Source organism: Pomacea canaliculata, linkage group LG7, assembly GCF_003073045.1.
Source record: "Pomacea canaliculata isolate SZHN2017 linkage group LG7, ASM307304v1, whole genome shotgun sequence".
Lineage (NCBI taxonomy): Eukaryota > Metazoa > Mollusca > Gastropoda > Architaenioglossa > Ampullariidae > Pomacea > Pomacea canaliculata.
In genome coordinates this window covers 14,992,951-15,015,560 of record NC_037596.1, presented here as the reverse complement: position 1 = coordinate 15,015,560, position 22,610 = coordinate 14,992,951, and the positions used below count along the sequence as shown (strand labels likewise).

Below are 22,610 nucleotides of genomic sequence, written 5' to 3'. Positions count from 1 at the left end.
TTCATCCAGGATGTGCAGCAAAAGTCATTCATATAAACTACTCGCGATTGTCAACTTAACCGACACACGTAACAAAAATATTTTAATGTATTCTGACGATTTACAAGGGTATTTAAAATATTCGAGGTAGTATTTTGATTGACTTAAACTAATCAAAGAAGCAGCTGCTACACCAAAATGACCTTTCCATGCTCTGTTGCTGCTTGTCCTTCTCCCCTTATGTCTGGAAATATCATACTCTTCATGTCTGCAAGAAAAAAATTCAAGGAATTGATAAACGGACGGTATAAAAAATTGGGGCATAAATAATCTCGCCAGTGTCATATACTTTTAGTTTGATACTCATCCCTGTAGCTATTCTATTTACGGTAACACACAAGATCCTTCCTATTATTATATTATGTGTATTAAATAGGCATTAATTTTGTTTTCCTTTTGCAAAAGTAATTTCTCCTAAGATGATTGATTAAAAGTGGTTGAACAATAAAAACTAATTTGAAAATGAAAAATGCATTGTCATTGCTCATTTTTTAAACAAAATTAACGTGTATCTAGATATCGAGATTACAGGAGATTACAGTTTAGTCTCTGTCGAGGTAATTTGTGATTGCATTAGCTTTCCGATGATTTTCCCTAAATGTGCACATAACACTTTAGCTTAATATTACATTCACGAGTTTTCAACTTCTTTTATTTGTCTCTTGCTTGTTATCAATTTGTAAGATGATCAACCCAAATTCAGTTGAAAAGTAGCAAAGGACTACGGCTATATTGACATTTCTAACCTTTGTTCATCTGCTTTTCCTCACTTTCGAGCACATCAATGACAGCCTTGACCTCTGACAGGCGTAATGAAGGTTCTGTTTTCGTGAGCTGTGAAATAACTTTATAGATGGGATTAGGAATGCACGATTCTTCGCATAGTACCCTTGTACCGTCTACCACCTAAAGAAGAAGTAAAAAAAGATTTTAAATTATAACTTTGTTTAACCAAGTTCGTGTAATTTTCGATTCAGCTATAATTCCGTTGTATGCAATGTGCTTATGTCTACTACAGATTTTCATCGTCTGTACTTATAATAATGATTACTTTTAATTATCCCTGTATTTATTGTGTAAGAATAATCCGTTACAAGGATGAATAAGTATATGCTTTTCTGAGACCAATTGACCTTCTCACAGGGGCTGAGAGCATCCAAAGCCTTGTAGTTGAAACGGGCTTTGGAAACAAAACTGTTTCTACTACTAAAGTTTATTTTTTGTATGATCTTGTGTAACTCACCACTGGGATAACTTCTGTGTCATCCAGTCCTATGTCGGCATATGGTAGCCTGCCGTGCGTTAGAACTTCATAGATAAGATGACCGACCATCCACATGTCACTCGTTTTGGAGAACAGACATTCTTTCAAGGACTCAGGGGCACTCCATCTCGTAGGAATCAACGAACAATTAAAATCTGCAGATATGAAGAAATAATATACATGACTAGTGTTAGACAATGTGCAGGCAACTCTTGCTCATTATTTTGCTCAAGGATCGTAATATGCAGTGACACCTCCTATCGATTGTAAGAGGTTGACCACAGGCGCATAGGTCTGGTTGGCCATTCAATATTTGAATGGGAAGTAAAGGGTATATACAACAAATACAAATATTCACACGATCCACGAATGTTGTTTTTACGACGCAACATCGAACATACCTCTAATCGTGTCCTGTGATAGTTTACGAGCGTGCATTAGTCCACTCAGTTTGACCTTCCCGCTGGTGCTGATGAATAAGTGTGCGGTCGTCAGATGTCTGTGCACAATGTTGTTGCTATGAAGGTATTGCACTCCTTCCATTGCTTCGATTAAGAACATCAATAACCTGAAGCCGTGCACCATAATATCATTTACAATTTGCCGCAATATGTCTTTGATTCTAAAAGTTTTGGAAGTATTTTTGTCCCTTGGATTATACACTTTAGTAATGACCAAAGCTAAGGCATTAACTAAATTCATGACGATAAAAATTTAATCAAAGTAAACGTGGATTACATGAATAAAAACCATTCAAGTAGTGACACTCTAAAAAATGTAGGCCTTAGTTTGAAAAGAAAACAGTATTGCAATTATGTATATTTAGAGTTTTAAATCACATAAAGCAATGCTTACTCTTTTAGAGAATAAAAGTTATTTTCGCGGCTTTTGTTGACGAGAAGGGTTTGCAATGCTCCGATCATGTAGTCCTCGGTGATATAGAACTGTGGCCAGAAGACTTCGCTGTAGGCCTGCAGCTGTACAATGTGAGGATGCTGGAGGGCCTTTAAAAGTCGAAGTTCATTAAATCTTTCGTCTTTCGGACTGCATTCGACTCCTTCCTCATGCTCTTTGGTTGAAGGACACAACACATGCATCAAAATGTGATTTCCTTCAATACTAAAGTCTTGCTTGACCACTGTCCAACCCCAGTCAACGTGGATTGGAAACGAGTACTCGGGGCTGTCATTTTTCATCAGCGGACTGACAAGATCTTTCGATGTCAATAGCAGATTTTCCCACAGAATATGTGTCATGGTCATAATCCTTGATGTAACACACACGAAAGTCATGATTATTTTAAAGCAAAATGACATTTTAAAAATTAGCATATATTGTGTGTACTATTTACATAAGATTGCTCAATATAATGTGCTTGAAGAGTGAAGCATATCAAGAATATGAATCAAATTATTTTAATAAAAGACTGAGATATAATGTGTCTTGTGAAGAGAATCAATTGCTTCTGTCTCCTGACTTCTATGCACTGATGCTAGCAGGAGGTGGTTGTCTTGTGTAAAAGTCAAATCGTTTGATTGGACTCGATTCCAATAACTTCGAACGGGATGCTGTTAAGGACATGAGCACATAGAACTCAACGTGGGTCAATATATATATATATAAAACGGTTTTGGAGATTTTGGTACTCACAAATTAATATAATATCTCTATGCATTCATATATATACGCTCATATACAAACGACCCATACTAAAGCATCTCAAAGAGTCAGACGTACACAATACTGCAAAAAACAACAACAAAATACAATCGCAAACTTACTTGTCCTCGTTGTACAGCTTAGATGATTCGTTTCGTATATCACTGTTGTGATGAAAAAATAGAGTCGTTAGCTGTCTAAGCAACTGCGGTCTTTCATGCTCGTCGAGAATTAGAAGCGATTCAGACAGAATTTTCATTGCCTCCTTGCAACCTTCAGAAAAGCTGAATGTAGATGCCAGTTCTTCTGTCGCTACAGAGTAGAATTACTTATTTAAAAAAAAATTTACATTAAAACTATTTATACAGATATAAAAAAGAGCCTCTGTTAGGTGAAAAAATTAAGACTTAATTGGTATGATGTGCTTTTATACATATATATGTCTGTAGATGGTGTGTAGATGGATAGGTTCTGGATAGGAAGTGACTTTTGCGCTCATGTTTTATATTTGAATGTTAACGGTGTTTGTATTACTTTTTTTTGCATAATATTGTAAAGTTGAAGTAATATAATAATAACAAAGATGTGTAATTTCATGCATATGCCGCTTCTTTATGGTACTTTAATCTCTCTCTCTTACACACTCTTATTTCTTTATCTTTGTCTTTCATATTCGCTATCTACATTCTATATCATTTTATATACAGATAAATAGAGATGTCTAATTTGAGCATTCTGTTTCATTCTTACTTGTTCTGTGCTCAAGAAAGGTTCTGAGCCCGCAAATGTTGATATGTGCTAAAATAATTTCAAAAGATTTTGATAAGGATGCCCCTGTGCTCCTCTTCAGGTTCAGCTGGTAAAAGCGGTAGCTGTACGTAGCGAAGTTACCATCTTTGTTTAGCTAGTGGAATATATAAAACACTACGTTTCAGAAATAGGATAATAAAATGCAAGGTTTAAAGGTTTTCAAATTTTCACTCCACTTTTCGTACTATTTTTTGCTTGAGTGAATGGGTATAAACGTGAAATTGTATCAACTTCCTTAGATAGATGGTATACATCTTCAATTATGTGAATGGATGTGAATGAATCGTATGACATTCTATACCACAAAATGACAAAATGCTTGCTTCTTCAAAAAACAAAAATTGAATGTATATATCTATGTTTTTACCTGAATTAGACTTGAAACCAAGAGAAGCAGTTGTAGTGCTTTTGATGACAGCTGCTTTGCTTTGTTTCCTGAGCAATCCTCTGTGCCAATGATTTTAGTGTTAAGCCTCTTAGAGTTCTTATGCCAGCAATGCGCGCAGTTTTGCACGACTTTAATTAATGCGCCAGTATTTTTGATGGCAGATTTTCCATCATTTTTAACTAATTTTTGATTCTTAAAGATTTCTCTGTGAGAGATGGCATTGAGGTGACGTTTGCACTCACCATCATTACCTTCTGAGTGGCAGGCCATGATGAACCTGACTAGTGCCATGAGGTAAGTCACAATAACCCTAATAAGTGTTTCATCCTTCTGTGAAATCTCTGCATCTGAAAACAGACTGAACAAGCTAGTTTCTGTTTCTTTCATATCACTGACACAGGACGGTGGTTCCTTATTGAGAAGCAGCAGCAACTGTATGTAATGAAGGGCGCGATCTCGAAGTAAGGGCTGATGAGATCTTGTTAACTGTGAGAGGCGAGTGATCTCCCCTTGCTTGTAGAGGTCCGGTATAACTTCATTCAGAATGAAGAACAGAACATCCGGATTTTCTTTGCTGAAGTCTAGACATCTCTCTGGATTAATGTTTCCTTGGATAGATTTTCCTGAAAAATATGGAGGTACACACGAGAAATTATAAATGTCGATTCAAAATTTTAAAAATACCAGTGAGTTAAAAACAATGAAAAGAAGCCAACCAACTAAAGACTGTGATTACTGTTTGCTCACAGATTAAATTAATAAATTAAAATTAAATATTCACGGCAAGGCACTTACTTACAAGGGGGCCACCTTATATAATGCTCTTGGACGAGAAGGGATAAAAGGTCCACCCTCTTTAATAGAATACCGTGATATTTAATATGAGCACATAGTCACACAATCAGACATGAGCAAAGGCATTAAATGTTACCAATATTTATCAGTTTATTTATAATGGCAATGATATAACTAATCCTATACAGCTACAGAAAGTTTATCCAAAATAAACAAGTAGAGTAAAGATAAGAACCTGAAATAATGCCGATAAAACGGAACGAGAAAAGTCTCAACTGATTGAATTGACTTACTGATATGCTTTTCAGCTGATGATGGAAGAAGAAAAGACTCATCTACATGCAGGACTGGATACACTGCCCCTCGGTGGATGAAGGATACAGCTTTAAATGTTTTGGGGCTGACCTTGTGACGATCGTCAGATGAGACAGGCAAGGAAGGCTCATCAAAGGCTTTGGGTAGATCTAGGCTGTCGCGTCTTTTCTTATAAATTTCGTCAATGAACCTTTTTAATACAGGTTCATCCCTAAGATCCCAAACGTTAAACTGCTTGATAAATTTGGAGGAATCTAAAGGAGAGCATGGGATGCGAAAGAAAGATGTCTTTTCTGCGCCATCAAGCAAAATTTGTTCAAATTCTTTAACCTGAAAGAAATCAAAAACTAAAACTGTTCAGAGGAAGAATAGTCAACTTTTTCCTGTCAATCGTCAATTCGATATTTTAATCTGTATTGGAACCACACAGCAAGCTAAAAAGGCTTGTACGATTACTCTTTATGTTGTATATACGCTAAGTTGATCTTTGGTTTATTTGGAATGTTTTGGATTATACCATGAACATTCGCGGGCGTAGATAAATCTTCTAAATGAGTAAAACACTTTAAACTTATTAAGTGTAATTCTTTAAGAGGCTTTTTAACAGGTAATCATTTAGATATTGAAATATAAGTTAGAGGCAAACCGTTTCAATGCTTTCTTGACAAATGTGGATGACGGTTCTCTCGCAGATCCTAAAGAAGTGTTTGAAGCGAGTAGCAAAGAGTCCTCCAATGCCATAGTCTCCCCTTGCCTGGTAGACACATTGGACGCCTCTCTCCTCAAGAAGCTGGACAAGGCGTTCAATGTGAGGCTTGCATTCGCCATTCAAACAAGAAAGCACGTGCACTGCGTGCTTATACTTCTCCTGATGCTCACTGGCCATCCTGTAGAGTGTAAGTGGCACTCTTTGAAATGTTTTATATTTTTTTGTAAGAATGTCCATCAAACTTTTATTTTTTAAATGTACTTTCTAATTGCTAGGTATAAACTGTTTTCTAACATCATATCTCTATGTAAACAGAAATAAAATGCTAAAATAGCTTCCTGAATGATTATAATTTAAACCTTGAAAAGCTTAGACACACGGTTTTCTAAATAATTAGCGCTAATCCAGTTACAGGTGAACTCAGCGAAAGACAGGCTTTTGATCAGTTTAAGAAAATACATTTTCTTTGGTAATGTATTGTTGATTTATTCTTGGTTAAATTTGTAATATACAGATGGTTTAAGATGTCATATTTTCATTAATTTCCTAAAAAAAATAAAGTTTATTCCATTTACATACGTGTGTATTTATTGCTCAAGACAGTTCCATCAGGGAGTAGGCAAGTAGAATAAGGTGTGGTTCAGTAAAATCAAGCAGTAACATTAGATGACCCTCTGACAGGGAAACAGAATAGCCCCGACTCATGATGGCCGTCCAACGACTGAAAACAGAAAAATAAAGTATTTATTACCCAAAATATCTTGCAATTCTGTATCACGTTTTGACCATCGATAAGCTGTAAGTGGCAAAAATCTCATATGAATGAAAATGAACAGTCTTTTTTTTTTAGGTTAATATATAAAATTCCTTTTTTTAGTTGAATGCATAGTTCATTCTTCAATAATACACAATCCATTGCCATTCATTGAATTAAAATCATTAAAATTTGGGATAGATTTTTACGTAAGAAATGAAAGGCAACCTTAGTAAAGTACATCTTTATTTACTTACCTATTTATTTTGTCAACTGTAACATCTCGAAAAAGTTCAAAATATTTGCAACACCAACATTTACTTCGAATAAATTTGACGGGATTACGCTTGCTTGCAAAAAAGACCCTTAGGAATGTATGGACACGCTTGAGCTCTTTACAGTCAGAAGGACTGGTATTTATGAAGAAAATGAAAGCCAATACCAGAGGTATAGGAGAAATAAGGGGGAAAATTCTCGTGTTTGTAGTTATGACTGCCCACGAATACTGCTTTATGTTACTTTACCCTCGGGAATGTCTGCTACTGATTTATATCTACTGTTCTAGAGATTAGGCAACATCCTAGACACCGCTTTATGACTATAGAGACAAGACGTTTACCCTTTATTTACTTGGGAAAACAACTTATTATCTCTACATGAGTAAAGTAAAACTAAAGGTTCAGATGAAGGCTATGCACTGTAGGCAACAGTTGTTCTGACACTATACACTTATTGTTGTTGCTGTTGTTGACCATGATATACAGTGAGCATTTTCAGGAACTTAAAGGAACAAGGGGATAAAAGTAACAGGTAACCGATTACATAAGATATTTCCGAAAAAGTTTAAGTTTAGATCAGGAACCACCTAGCATCCCCACTGTACAGAGAGACAGAGGCAGGCTATTCCAAATACTGGAGCCAGCGAAAGAGAATGAGCGATGGCCAAACCCCTCCAGTCTGATAAGAGGGTGAGAAAGCTGATGTGTACAGAGTGATTTGAGTTGCCAGGCTGGTAGTGCGACACACGCTTTGACAGATTGTGCGAGGCCATTAACAACAAGATAGCAAATAAGTATGACAATCTTGAATTGCAACTAGCGCACACTATACAGAAACTATGTAACATAATCAGTTTGTAGGTTGCGGATTTCTATAAAAATAGCAGTGTATATATCTGCATCTGCGTCCATATGCTTGTTTTGGGTGCTTGATACACATGTGTTCATGTAGGTACACCTACCTGCTTCTAAATATACACAATAAGACACACGCGAGCACGGATGATTACAATCTGTGGAATTATACTCAAACATTATTGTCAGGGAAATAAACGTACCTGTGCGTGCAGGTCCTTAGAGAATCATTGACACCAGTATGTAACCTAACTGGTTACCAATGTGCTCACCCGTCCCCCTGTCTTCTTTCTGTATATTTTCACCGATCTCATACGCCATTTTGCTTTTCTGGCCATTATACACGGTGTACAGGACTGCGCTTATCTCACCTACTACTGTGCGGGAAATCCCGAATGAGTAGAACTTTTACTTCCTTGATCTACTTGAGTGTTTAAGGTGTGTAGCACACACTCTAAAGGGTTCACTGAATGTATTGACATTTCTATGGTCACCGCCTGTATGTAAGGTGTACACATAGACAGCAGAAACACTTAATGCCTACCGATGGTGGTAGAGGACTTCATGATTTGGTGATTTTCCTACAACAGTATCACAGAAATATTATCGTAAAAATAAGCTGGTCAAATTTTATACTATTCTGAAATCATCAGCACGTATATTAAATTTATTCTAGAGCTATGGAGAGTTAAGTGTGCATTGACACTATCAAACGAAAACGAAAAATACTACTGTATAAAGTCACGTGATTTCAGAAAATTAGCAGATTATATATTATATATCCACATTCTGTGGCTTTCGTTTAAACAATACAGTGCGTGAAAGGAGAGGGAATATTAAAGATCACCTTTGTCTTTTGGTGTGAGGTTGATATTTCAAACACATTTCTGTCTACATTTGGTTGCTCTATAGTTTCGTTTTAATATTAAAGAGAAATAAGGAGTAGGGGGCTTTATTCAGCGCTATCGCAGAGACCTATTTAAACTGAAAAAGCTTAGGCCTAAATTTGTAGTCGTGTCACAAAACTTTAACACATGTACTTCTTCCTTATTTCAGATAGATAAGGGGAGCTAAAAAAGTGTAAAGCCTACTCCTGGTATGTATATGTGTATAAAGTTGTATTATATTACGATACCTGTTACAACATTACAGCTCTGTGCGCAATCATATCTATGTTGAAGTTCCAGTTTTGTGTTTGCTTTCAATGTTTTATGTTTTTTCTTCTAAAATGTTTAGTGCCTGCACTTATAACACTTGAAAAGTGTGCATTAGTTGTATTAAGTTAATATAGTTTATCTTAGCTACAGCCACCTTTGTTGAGTGTTAAGATTTAAAGGTTTAAAGCCTACTTGAAATACTTAATATGCCCAAATAAACTAAAAACCTTCTACTGATGCAGTGTAACTGACAAATTAAAAAAAATTTAAAGGATGATTTTCTTATTTTGTTCTTATTTAAGAACCACAGATAGTCACAACTGAATTCTTTCTTAAATTTGCTGGTAAAATGGTTGTGAGTTTTTTTCCTAAGAGAAAAAGAGTGTATAATCCCCTTTTGATAACTGTTTTATGAATTAACAGGAAAGTTTGTGGAAGAAGGAAAGTAGGAATGGAACAATAGCTGGCCCTGAATTTCTCTGTAACGCAAACAAAATAGAGATTTATAAGCCTTGCATCCCACTAGCCTTTTACCTTTCTTTCTCTTGAAACTAAGATATCCTAATACACCCCGAAACATATTTTTTCTGCCCCTTAATTTACACTTAAAACTAATAAAATGTTGGTCCCAGAAACAGTCTTCGTTCTAAAGTTAAATGTAGTTATTTTATTGTTAACATTTGTTACACGTGAAGACAAAACACTAAGAATTCTTCAAGGGTCATATAAGAACAACAGATTTACAAGTACTGAGAAAGAAGTATCCAAACATAACACTGAAAAGGTAATAAATATTTTTAATATTGTGTGCCCCACTTTCTCAGTCCTTGTGCCCCTAAGCAGTTGTTTACTTCACCTGTTCTGATAGTCAACCCTACCTTGAGGACAGGTGAACATTTTCAAGGTGACCTTCTATTAAAAAGAGGCTTAGGCCGATGTCAGGAGTCTAGTCATTACAGCTCAACCACCCGACTACCTTCTAGTCATAGATAAGTTACCTGCAAAACTTTTGTTACTCCCACGTAGGCCCCGAGGCGCTCTTCAGAGGTGTACCTGGCTGTGCTTACAATTAAGTAAGAAACATTGGAATTTTAGCACTTTTTCCATTATTTTAAACTGCATGACATTAATATTTAGCTACTGACTTAACTACTAAATCAGAATACTTTTCATATTTTGATAATACCTGAAAAATAGTCTTGACTTACAAACTTTTGTTTGCAGTAACTGCGTCGTGACTGCTGCCAACCACAAATGGCAAGTTCCTTCATGCACACATCCTTCGTTGGTAGTTTGCTACTCTCTTTCACAGCAAACGGTTAGTGTTAGCACACGTTTAATTACATTGTAAACTGAATACTTTATATATAATCATGTTGTTTGAAAAATTAACATATTTTACAAACTATTTTTGACACGCTTATGAATAAGCTAGATAAAATGGGTTTACATAACACTGTAAATAGTAAAATCTTACTTCCTCATCGTTTTTTTTAATATTTGGACAGTTTTAAATCAATTACACATCAACTACAAATTAAATTACTATTGTTGTAGATCAGCCATTTCTTACTCTTTAATTGTTTTATATGCATCGTATTTTGAAACTTGTATTATTATTTTACTTTGCAGCTTTGAAGGAAACAAAGTGCACAGCAATGGAGAATAGTAAATTGACATTTACATTTCCAGTAAATATTAACTCAACGCAAACTGATTTTTCAATCTATTTTTATCCTGACAGCGGTGGAGAAGGTAACTTATTTTTACAAATGTTTAAATCGTGTGTGAACACGTGACACGTGTTAGTGTTTGTGTGTGTGTGTGTAAAGAAAGAGGGAAAAAGAAAAAAAATCACCTTTTTTAACCTCGCTCCCACAATTTTCATTTATTAAAACGAACAAAAAGGTTAAGAAACCCATGTTAACGATGGAATTAAAAAAAAATTATTAATACTTTTTCCCCTCAAACAGAATCATAGACAAATTTTTTTGTGACAACAACATGATTTGACACCCAATTTAGACTGCCATTGAATTTAATCTTTCAAATATTTAGCTAACTGACAAGTACTTTGTTGCGATAATTAATCAAAGCATTTGTATTTAATGTAATTTTGTAATAGGTGTATCAGTCCTATTTTATTGATAATTTTACATTTGTATTTTTACGAGCGCTGATTATTTATTACATGCTCTAAATTGAATAACACAAAACTAACCGATTCAGATTTACGGTACAATTCTCTGGGAATGACATTACTTTTTCTTACTATTAAATAATATCAAAATTGCTGCAATGCTTATTTGAATGGTGCATGAGAACACAGTGTCGACAAACTTCTTATTGTAATACACAGAGAAGCTGATTGACTGTGCATGGATAGACCATCAGCTTTACTGCATCGGACAGGAAGGCTTCGAGTGCCAGCAGCCTGTGTCAGACATTGTTGTCATCACTGTACCTGTCAGATTTGTCAACAAAAAGGGAAGTTACGGATGCAGCACTAACGGCTTTCTGCCTAATGCCATCACCTGTCGTTTTTCGGGAAGGCAAGGTAATAATCAGTTAACTGCTTAATTTCATTGGCACAAAGAAGTTTTTAATAAGTTAACTGCTTTATTTTATTGGCACAAAGAAGTTTTTTTAGTAGAATAGACGTTACAAACTTTTAATATAGACCCTAGGATCCATTTATAGATGGACAGAGGGAGAGAAATATAAATAGACAGATTTACAAAGATAAAATAAAGAAAGAGATAGAAACATAAATAATCACAAACAGCGAAACGAAGAGAGTAAAATGTTACATAGCTTAATTAAACATGAAAAGCTTTTGAATGCATGTAAGCATGTACTTGTATGCTTTTTATTGCCAGAAATACAGACATTACCTATGTATAACTTTGTGGTTTGCAGATAATGCAACTTGTGAGGCAATTAAGCCTAGAGAGGGTGCTGAAGTAATTTTCAACTGCAGATTTTCGTTTAACGTGGACAGCTTCAGTATAGAGAAAAACAAAAGTAAGCGTTAATTCTATTTAATGTTCATCAAGTTTTCTTTATGGAGAGAATACACAAGTTGTAATGGCAATAATTTTAACAATGGGTATGAGAAACTATATATTATATTATTGCTATCATTACACTGAAACTGAAAAGTACTCATTGTAATTATTTTCAGATGTCTTAGCCAGCTTCACTAAGTCAGATTGTCAAGGATCCAGTGAGTGTCATTATGACACTGTGGGTGGTTATGACATTTTTCGTGTGACTCTTGCTGTGGAAGACGATCCGGGTGGAGAGTATGTTTGTCGGCCAAACACTTTTGTCCCGGAACTCCAAGCACAAGTGTGCAGCTTGTCTGTGGTCAAAGAAACCGAAAGTAAGATAGTTTTAAAATAGTTGTCAGCTTTGTTCAGAAAAAGTCTATAAAGATTGTGTTTCTTTCAGAACTTGATAACTGTTGTGGATAATCTATAGTCTGATGGTCTATGCGCTTAACTGAAGATCAGCTTACTTGTTCACTAATTTTATTTTGACTTGCTCAAGTTTTCAAAGGGCAATAAAGCTCTGCTTTGCTTATATATTCCTCCATTTTAATTTATAGGTTCGTCCGTGTCGGTGGTTCCTGTGGTGTTGTCAGTTCTTGGTGTGCTGGCTTTGGCTTCGGTTTTGACACTTGGCTTTGTTATTCTTAGAAAACGAAGGTGAGTTGTAATATGAGTCCAAAATTCATGCAGGATTCCTTACAGTACTGTAAACTTGGAGTAAAAGTAATACGTCATCTTTATATTTAATATTGGTTTATTTGATAGTACAATACATTGTTCAAAACTTCTACTAATTTCCTTATTGTTCTAATAAGTGACACTTATTGTTCCTACAGGTCTGCAGTTCGTAAGAAAATGGTGAACGTGGAAGAATCCAGGCAACTTAATTCGCAGTGAATAACAGTTGTCACAACGATCAGTAGATTTAGGAATAGATGCTTGCGTGTTGCAAAGCGACTATCCTTAAGTCGAAGTAGTTGTTGATTATTTGCCCCGGTTGTTACCAGCAGAAATGTTTAGACGACAACTTGGACTTATATATCACAACTAACAATTGTCAATGTGGTCAGCTTTTTAAAGTATGATTTTGTTTTGCTGATCACTATTTTGTCATGATAAAATATTACAATGGGCACAAATTGTGCTTATAACTATTTTTTAATTACTGTAACCATGGCACCGGTCATTTGTTAATTGGCCTTGTCATGGAACATGAGTACAGCTAACATACTTTCGAGCTCTGTAAGCGTGTCCATGTTCTAACTTCTAGTAGAGCAATTCAAAATAATATCACCTCACCAACCACGTTTCGCAAAAAACTGAAAACCCATCTGTTTCTTTCAAACCAGTCTTAAACTACCAAGAAACACTTCTGTCTATATTTTTTACTTTCCTGGGGTTTTATATATTTGTTCACTTTATTTTTTCTTCTTTTGTTTTTTTCTGCGCAATGAGCATTCTTCGGAATGGATACCTGCGCACTACAAATCGACATCATCATCATCATCATCATCATCATCATCATCATCATCATCATCATCATCATCATCATCATCATCATCATCATCATCATCATCATCATCATCATCATCATCATCATCAATCATCATCAATCATCATCATCATCAAGTCAAACACATTAAAATTTTTATCTGTTAAGCTGCAGAAGTATAACTATTATGTAATATTAAAGTGCATCCAAATTGAGTAGGCAGAATGCTTCTTAACATTTTTAGAAAGGGCGATTCAAAAAAAAAAATATTAGTGACTGGCTAGATAGAGAAAGGGAAGGAAGGAGAGGATGAGGTAAGAAATCAAATCGTGTAGTATTTTTATCATAACGTTTTCTTAACATGCCAATATATTTTAAGCAATAGCAACTGGACACTTTTTAATGATTACATGTTTTTAAATTACTAGAAGTCATTTTTTAAAATGAGATGCAGGAGAAGGGCCAAACCAGGTAAATGAATCATGTAGTTGTCCTTGCTGGTTTTACATCTTTTTATCAGATATTTTATTTTTAAAAGTTTATATGTATATATCTGAAAATTTTGTTTAGATGAAGAACGGATATTAGCAACGTTTGTTTGTTTAATGTATTTATACTCTACATAAGAATCTTTGATTTTATTAAAAAATTATTTAATATAGTGTTTGTTTGAAACTTTTTTTTTATCAAATTATAAAGTACTTCTGTATCATGTATGACTTTTTCTCAAGTATATCAAAATATTTGGATTGCCTTGCTCATCTCGTTTCTGATTAAATAAAAAATATGTCCCACGCGTCATTATCTTCAAGACCAATGAATTTCGTGAAATGAAACTTCTTTTGTGTTAGTTATTCCTGAATATTTTTAAATGATTTTGGCTAATGTACTTACCCTGCGTTTCTGGAAATTGAGTTTAAAAAGACATCATTTGTTGATAACGCATTCAGTTTCCTGTTATGAAGGAGACCCTCCAACTATGCTTCTATTGTAAATGGCTTGTTCAGTATCTCAATGTTATAAGACAGCATTTGCTGCAATTATCTGTGGGACTCACACAAAATCACACTATTAACAATACCTTAAACATGATGCGCCTGTCATTAGTTTAGATGGTATATGCTTTAATAATAATTATGTAAATAAGCATCTCTATTTTATAATTCGTAACGATTTTTTTTATTTACTTACAAATACTTCCTACCGAGTTCTATCTACTTACGCCTGAAAGTAAAAGCAACCTTTATAAATCGAAATGTTGAATAATGATAATGTGTATATCGTTAACTTTAAGCACTAATTTAGAAAAATTGTATCTTAACATCAGGAAATGTTTGATGAAATAAAATAATAGAGTATTGGCTTCAGAGTTATTACACTGTAAAGGTGGCTGTATTTATATACTGACCTTTTTATTTCTTTATCTCTGGACTAAGGACTTAAGACTTGACAAAAAATACTTCATTCATACTGAAGACACTAAAACATCAACGAAACATTGTAGTTTGTCAAAATTTAATTCCAAAAAAAATCTGATGCATCATTTATCAACCAGAAAATTAAAACAAAAACAATGAAGCAGCAGTATGTTTCAGGGAAAGACCGTAAGATTTCCTCAAAATTGAAAAATAAAATTAATACAATGAAACTTTAGTAGACCTAGACACAGATTTAGTTTAGAGCACAAGCCTGTTTCCAGAATAATTGTAATCATACACCCATAAGCTATGTTTAATTTGTTTTAAATACTTTTCATATAATGACAAACAGAAAAGTATTATTACATAAAAGAGTAAAGTTCACATGCACATCAATTATCGTTAAATACACAAGTGCAAAACATATATATATATATGCAAAAGTCAAGTACTTTATATATATATAAGAGCCTCCACAGATAATTATTTAGTACCGTCAGCAAGCTGAAACATATAGATGATGCAGATGTTAAGAAAAAAAAGATGGATGTAGGGATGTGCATATAATTATTGTCAGACTTCCATGAAAATGGTCAATATTCCCGTCTTTATCATTCTAGTCTGATAAGGAAAACGAAAGCTAGTTTTCCTGCATTGATTCCTTTACATTTTAACAGATATTAGTGACATTGACATTAAACTACAGTTAATATTTTATAAAATGATCCTCGAAGTAAGAAAGACAACAGTCCTGTCTAGATAACAGCAAAATCTTGTCTTTGTGGAATATGGATAATCAGGGGGAAAAAAGCGTATCAGGTGATTGGTTCAAGAAAAAAATTAGATTCCTTCACGACCAGTATATCCAGAATTGAATAGAAGAACAAATTACTCAAATTATAGAATGTTTCAATGTATTTTTAATGTATTTTAACTAGAACCCTACTTAAAACTAAGTCTTCCAGTTATTATCTCCCTTTAATAAAATTTAGGCCATGTAATAACCAATTCCCAGTGAATAAATGTTGGCAAACAGACACCCCTAGAAATAAATGGTTCTGTAGACTTTGTAACGAAAAGAATATAGGATGAATTCCATTACCTATTTAACTGTAAAAAAAATGTGATGATGAGGGTAAAACTTACCAATTTACTTCCATAAAAACCCAAATGTTTCTGCACTCCAGTCATTATTATCTTCAACAAATAAAAAGACCCTCAGCAGATTAGCTCGATTGGTGAAGATTTTACAAAGGACGGTGAACTATATAAATCGACAATGTGTATGTATTTTTCGGGTGTAAGTGAGATATTCTATATTGATATAAATGGGAGTGGTAATATGTTCAGTACTTCTTGCTGGTTAAGAAATATTAAAGAACACAGAATGTATATGCAGGACAAGGATAGAGAGAGAGCAAAAGCGAGTTTATCCTTTGTTTACATGTGTTTATATACTTTTTTTTATTGAATTTACATGACTTCATATGCAAGTATACACTAAGTGGCTGGAAGAAGGAAAGAATGAGTGGATTAGAGAAAGAATTTCGATTTTCCTTTTTTATTTTGTTTTGTCTTTGTTTGCTAATTAGCTATCAAAAACCAACCACTAAGTGTGTGTATGTGAATAATAAATACTACTTTTAAAGATAGGAATGTGTGTGAACTTTTATAGATTTATTTTTAATATCTTAATACCTCTTAAAGTGTGACAGAACAAAGAGTCTTGAATCTTGAAACCCACCATCAACAACAACAAAAACAACCTTTGTGTTTCATTTCTCATACGTATTTTAAAGTACATACTTGTGCTAAACAAACTTTGAAACCCACAAAGCTAGTTACAAGTGTCCATGCGTTTTATGTAGATTTTTCGGATTGTAATAATGCTGGGGGTATTTTTGGCGATAATAACTGTTGGCTCTGCCTTTGGTCAACATCTGGAACACCTAACCATCCTACATGTTGGCCTCTGTCCAGGTCGTAACTTCCCTGTCCCATTTAACCCCACCCTTAACCCATATCTCGTGTGGGAGCTTCTCCTGGTTGATATTGCGACTTCCGCTGGCTACCCGAAAATATTTCCCAACAGACTGCATACCCTGAACTGATACCCACGTTTGGAGCCGGCATCAAGAATAATAAATATAGTTAGCTTTCCTGTACACAAAGACACAATTTAAAAGGAAATATTCCTCCACTCGAATTTGCGAGGTTCACTGTATGTGTTCATATATACCTTCCTGTTGGCTGGGGAGACTTCGTTACAGCCACAAATAAGGCCTGTAGTGCACATATACTCGAGTGTATAATGATTTTCGAAAGTGTCACATTCATTTGAAGCATTTAGTACCCAGCACTCACTTCCTTGTACTTAGTCGAGCGCTGGCTGCGAATCAAGAACCAGAGATGCACAGGATCAGACACTTGTGTATGTGTTTGATGACCCTTTGGATCTCTTTGAACAAGAATGAAGAAAACTTGGTTGATGCTTGTGAGTGCAGAATTTAGCTATCTTAAAATTTTTTTATAGCTTTTCTTTCTTGGGTCTTTCATTTAAAAAATGTTTTTCCTTTGTTCCTTTCTTCAATCCAATCATTTTTTTACATCTTTTGTTCTTGTTATCACCATTTACAGTTATTTTAATTTGAAATGTAAGTTTTTTTTTTTGTTTTATAGTTTTTGAGTTTGCTTAATGTATCTTTTTTTTGTATCTACAAATCAGCCAACTCTACGTTTGTGAGATTTTGTGTTGTATATATATATATCGCATATGATAACAAGATAGAAACATAATCAGCAGATTCTTCTAATTTCTAGTTAATAAAAATTGCCATTTCCTTAAGTAAAACTAAAATCCTACATAGTTAAATTGTATCTGTGGGTTTGCTGTTTTTTATGTTTTGTTTTTATTTTTGCAGGTATGATCACTTATGCAAATCAAACACTTTCAGAAGATTTAATAATCAAAGAGAACACACTCTCCAGTTTTATTTATCCACTCGCCGCAAGAGCCAGCGTGACTTCCCAGTTGGTTGCCTTTGTCATAGAAGTTAAGATATGTGACAGTGGATCGTCCTACAGTGCCTGCAACTGCCGATGGCTGCAGAACAGGGACGCCGTGTGCAAAGGTCAAAGGTACAATGCCACCTGCTGGGCGGACAACTCCGAAATGCATTTTTCGCTTCTCATTAAAAGAACATACAGTGATGTTATGTGGGAGCTCTTGCGACAGAACTACACTCCACTTGTACTGAAGCACTCTAGCCTGCAAGTAACCTGTGAGTATAATTGTATTTGTAAGTCTTTATCTTCAGCATTTATAAGAAATTTTAAATACTAACACGATAAAAAAAACTCACACAATGAGCCCTGAATATTGTAATTAAAAAGTATCAAGCTTTTTCTAATAAAAAGTTTATATATAGATTACTGATATTATTCTCTATTGGGTTTCATGTTTTTGTATTAATGTTATTGTCCTTTGGCCTAGAGAATTAAAGAAAAGATTCTCAAAGCGTCTCACATGCTTCACCTCTTACAGACCCTCCAATTATCACGGGCTTGCATATAAATGGACAAAAGGTCAATGGAACACACCTTGTTGGGGAGAACCAGGAGGTCATATTCTCTTGTTTCTTCCTAAATGGCAATCCCCCAGTCACCATTCGCATGGTGGATGACGGTGGACACACCTTAAGTTCAACTGGGAACCGAGAAGGTCCTCTCACTCTCTCTCGAGATATTCGATGCAACGAAGTGTGGCCGACCATCAGATGTGAGGCACCAGGCTCGGAACTTAACAAATCGGTGGCCATTCTTGTCAAATGTAAGTTTTTATTATAAATGCACATTGCATAGGAAATTTAGGGTTTGTGCATCATTATTGCCATTGCCATTACTTACAATCATTATCATGGTTATTTCTTTGTTTCAGGTTTGCCTCGGTTCTTCCCATTGTCTAGTGAATTCTTAGACCTGACAAGAGTTTTACGCAAAGGCTTGACACTTCCACTAAAATCCTACACAAGGAATATCAGTAAATGTCTCATGACTACATTGCTCCTACTCTCTCCTAACAAGGAAGTGGCATGCGAGGTTAGCGGAAGTGTGCCGGACCTCAACTTGACCCTTCGCTTTGCTGCCAATACTACGATTGGGGAGGGCATTTGGACATTACATGCTTTATCAGAGCTAGGATTTTCCAACATAACGATTGGACTCGTCAACAGCACCTCCAAATGTTGGTATCGTGATTTAGTTCGTTGTCATTTACTGTGTAGAATATTTACCGTATTGATACAAAGCAATGTGTATTACTTTCTCTATAAAATCTGAGTTTGCTAACGCCTCCCGACTCCACACAAACTTCTCTGTAAATACTTTTTGATTTAGCCATTAGTGAAGGTAACGTTTTTTTTTTTTGTTTTTTTTTTGAATTTTTGTATTATTTTATGTCTGAGAAACTAGATATTTTAGCTGTTGTTTGTTTGTAATCTGCAGTTTATGGTCGGTGGCCTGAACAAGGCAATGGTGGAAATGGGCGAAAGACAAGTAAGTTAATATTTAAAAATACTATAGTAATCGTAATAATAGCAACAGTTAATGTTATTAAATATAATTATCAATAATATTAAAGACACAATCAAAGTAGAAAGGGGCAGAGAATTCCAAGCAATGCCAATGGCATCTTCTGTAGAGCTGCCCCTTTCAAGGACGAAAAAAACAAACTATGGAAGGTAGGTAGAAAGGTCGTCTAAAACGCGAAGAGTTTTCTCCGAGAAAGGCCAAATAAATACGAAAACGATTTTACATCAGCTCTTTTGCAAACGACAACAAGCTTTGAATGAGAACAGGGGTGGGCAAAGTAGAGTCCGCGGACTTGAATTGCTAGAGTTGTTGTGTTGTCTCAGCAAGAGTTTTTAATATATTACCGGCCCGATATAGTTTAGAATCTAGAGACACGAAAAAAACGTTTGCCCATCCTCGGACTACAGCGATGTTAAGTCAGGGAGTCGTGCAATGATTCCAAACCCATTTGGCGGGAAGATCTTCCAACGGGATGGATACTGCAACCGTTGCAGACACACATCCTGACGATTACTTTCGTAAGTTTTGCGATGCGGGCGTCTTTGGCGAAGACAAGATGGCGAGCACTGATGGAGATAATTATTTGTCTGGGAAAGTATTTTTCATGTTCCTGCTAAAGCTAAATCTTGGTAAGTATATTGTCGCTACACTTGTAGAACTAATAACGCTTAATTTTTATCTTAGACAGTCCGATCTACTTTCAATAGAATTTTAATGTTATTGAATTAATAGTTATAATATAATGAATACTGACAATCAAGCAACATCACATAAGATAAAACACTGAAAACCGTGCTTGTAATAATGCCTTGGGATATGTTGCTACTTTGAGGGAAATCCGGTTTGCCTCCAGGTCGAGCAAAAGACGGGAATATGATTGTTTCGCTGACCCCGTCCCACATCACATGACATCCACATTTCAAAATGTATCTACGTTGCAAGCTTCAGTCTTCGAAAAAGGCGAATGACTTTTGCTTCAATGGGTTGAAGAAAGGAGGTTGTGATTGTTCAAAGTGCACCTACTTTCTTGCCTCTCGTTTCCTGTGCCGATCAGGAAAATGTTAAAAGGTTCAAAGGTCTTTATGACCAGGAACTGCCTCAAATAGCCCCATAAGCCCCAACACCAGCTTCCCTGTTCCTTTATCGTCTGAGCAAGGCATGAGTTTTCGCTCAGCTTCATACTACGTGCTCTATTTTTTACAGAAAATGTCAGAGGTACAAAAACAAACATTGGCTTAAATGGCCTTAAGAGCAGAGGCTTGCTTTGGTATTTCAAGATTAGGCTATTGTCTTTAACGAATAGCAAGGAAAGTCAATGGCAAAGACGTGGTAAGAAGCTGCAGCTCAGTTTGAAAAAAAAATCCTTTGCTCTGCTGGCAAAGACGATCGTCTAAATCAGTGATGCCCAACCTTTTTCGGCCTGCGGGCCATACACGTTTCCGACATGCGTGTCACGGGCCGCTTCACCACAAAAATACAAAAAAAAAACAACCAAAAAATAGAGCAGATACAATTTTTATTAGAAACAAGTTGTACTTACTATTATTTATGTAGTAATTAGTGGGATATTTGAAGTTGTTTACCCGAAACCAAGTTCTGAATGTCCGGCTGCATCGTAGAGACACCAAGTCGGAGCACTGAATCGAAATATTCGTCCATCGAAAAAAAGATTGAGAAACGCCCCTACGTAGGGATAAATACTACTTCTTCCCTTTTTTTCGTTTTTTTTTTTAGGTCTTTTTTTTTATTACTAACATGCCGATTTCCTACACTGTGGGCAGAAGTTTCGCGGGCCGGATGGCACCGCGTCGCGGGCCGGATATGGCCCGCGGGCCGTAGGTTGGGCATCCCTGGTCTAAATCATATAGTTGTTCAAGTGCACATTTTTTTTTATGTGGACAAAGAGCGAAAGAAGACTGGTAAATCTGTCTGTCTAGCGAAGATTGTTAAAGGAGGAAAATTATTTTCCTTTCTTGAGTCATTTGTTACTTTTCCTTTTATTTTATTCAGAAAATAAAATACTACATGAAAATTAGCAATTTTTAGTTTTGGCAACTCTATGAGGAATTGTTAAAACGAAATTATGTCCTTAGCAGCATACACAGGCTTCTTTGTTTGCGCGTGTGTGTGTGTTTGTGTGTTTGTGTGCGCATAGACTAACATCCCTATATGCATTTATAGGTGTCTGCTTCTCTAATAGAGGAAGAGCACTACAAATGCAAGTCGCAGCAGATGTGCCAGATACATTTTGTCTGTTTCTAACGAACTCTTGTGATCACAGCTCACATGGACAGATTTTCCCTGATTTCTTCCTCAAGCCTCTTTATCCTATATTAAAGGGAGACAATCTGATCTTCTAGACTACAAATTTGCCCTTGTAATCCTTCACCTGTACATAAATATCAGTTTGATGAAGAGCCAGTTGTCTTAGAAAGAAAAACATTTCACCAGGTTATTCCGTATTCCATCAACGATCTCAGAATGGCCGCAAAAAGAAACAACTTGTTTTTTCTTCACTGCAAATCTCAGATAAACTTTTTTTGTCATTTACTAGATGTGGTAAGATAAATAAACTTTGCCAACCTTTCGACATTTTATTTTATTAAAAGAGGCTTTCACTGCATCATTGTATTTTACTCTTTTGTATCATTTGCTAACCGCATCGTTAGATCAAGCGCTCTTCAATGTATGTGTAAAATTATATATTATATATAAGTATTGTCGCCAGGCGTGAGATGGTGGCACTGACACGTTTACTTAGAAACATCGCATGATTCTCGGACTGAAGGGCTTTCCTTCTGATTAAGAATAATAGCTGTATTTGAATCACTAAACAGAGGTAACTTCATTATTTATTACAATTCTAACCTAGTTGTTACACTTTTGTTTTGGTCAAGAGTTTTTAAATTACATTTTACACTTTAATAGACTCTTGCTTCGCAGTTAATATATATATCCTGTGATATGTTAAATGTGTATGCATTGGTTAATTTCTTTAGTTGAACTCTATTGTGATTTTTTTCTCAAGAAGATC

General features: G+C 35.3%; 3 protein-coding genes across 4 annotated transcripts in view; 2 read left to right on the top strand and 1 right to left on the bottom strand.

The window, feature by feature from the left end:
- LOC112568022 overlaps positions 1-22,610 on the bottom strand; it is an 81,182-nt gene that overhangs the window by 7,208 nt on the left and 51,364 nt on the right. The window contains exons 9-11 of one of the 2 annotated variants that reach the window (XM_025245015.1): positions 1,283-1,458; positions 786-945; positions 183-247 (exon numbers count right to left, since the gene is read on the bottom strand). In XM_025245015.1, the coding sequence (XP_025100800.1) occupies positions 183-247; positions 786-945; positions 1,283-1,458 (401 nt within the window). The remainder of the gene's footprint in view (positions 1-182; positions 248-785; positions 946-1,282; positions 1,459-22,610) is intronic. The other variant, XM_025245014.1, reaches the window with a different exon arrangement.
- Positions 10,001-13,474, top strand: LOC112568030. Its single transcript, XM_025245026.1, has 8 exons — positions 10,001-10,096; positions 10,248-10,341; positions 10,656-10,778; positions 11,383-11,580; positions 11,943-12,047; positions 12,208-12,408; positions 12,634-12,733; positions 12,913-13,474. Exons 2-8 carry the CDS (start codon positions 10,278-10,280, stop codon positions 12,971-12,973), a joined length of 852 nt encoding a protein of 283 aa, XP_025100811.1. The 5' UTR covers positions 10,001-10,096; positions 10,248-10,277; the 3' UTR covers positions 12,974-13,474.
- LOC112568025 lies at positions 17,390-19,938 on the top strand. Its single transcript, XM_025245017.1, has 5 exons — positions 17,390-17,480; positions 17,908-18,267; positions 18,531-18,815; positions 18,924-19,229; positions 19,490-19,938. The coding sequence occupies exons 1-5, from the start codon at positions 17,396-17,398 to the stop codon at positions 19,615-19,617; spliced, it is 1,164 nt and encodes a 387-aa protein (XP_025100802.1). The 5' UTR covers positions 17,390-17,395; the 3' UTR covers positions 19,618-19,938.

Coding starts and splice junctions, on each gene's coding strand:
- LOC112568030 (XM_025245026.1), top strand. CDS start 10,278: ATGGCAAGTTCCTTCATGCACACATCCTTCGTTGGTAGTTTGCTACTC. Junction 10,342..10,655: donor ACTCTCTTTCACAGCAAACG/GTTAGTGTTAGC, acceptor TTTACTTTGCAG/CTTTGAAGGAAACAAAGTGC. Junction 12,048..12,207: donor CAGTATAGAGAAAAACAAAA/GTAAGCGTTAAT, acceptor AATTATTTTCAG/ATGTCTTAGCCAGCTTCACT.
- LOC112568025 (XM_025245017.1), top strand. CDS start 17,396: ATGCACAGGATCAGACACTTGTGTATGTGTTTGATGACCCTTTGGATC. Junction 18,268..18,530: donor CTCTAGCCTGCAAGTAACCT/GTGAGTATAATT, acceptor CACCTCTTACAG/ACCCTCCAATTATCACGGGC. Junction 18,816..18,923: donor GGTGGCCATTCTTGTCAAAT/GTAAGTTTTTAT, acceptor TCTTTGTTTCAG/GTTTGCCTCGGTTCTTCCCA.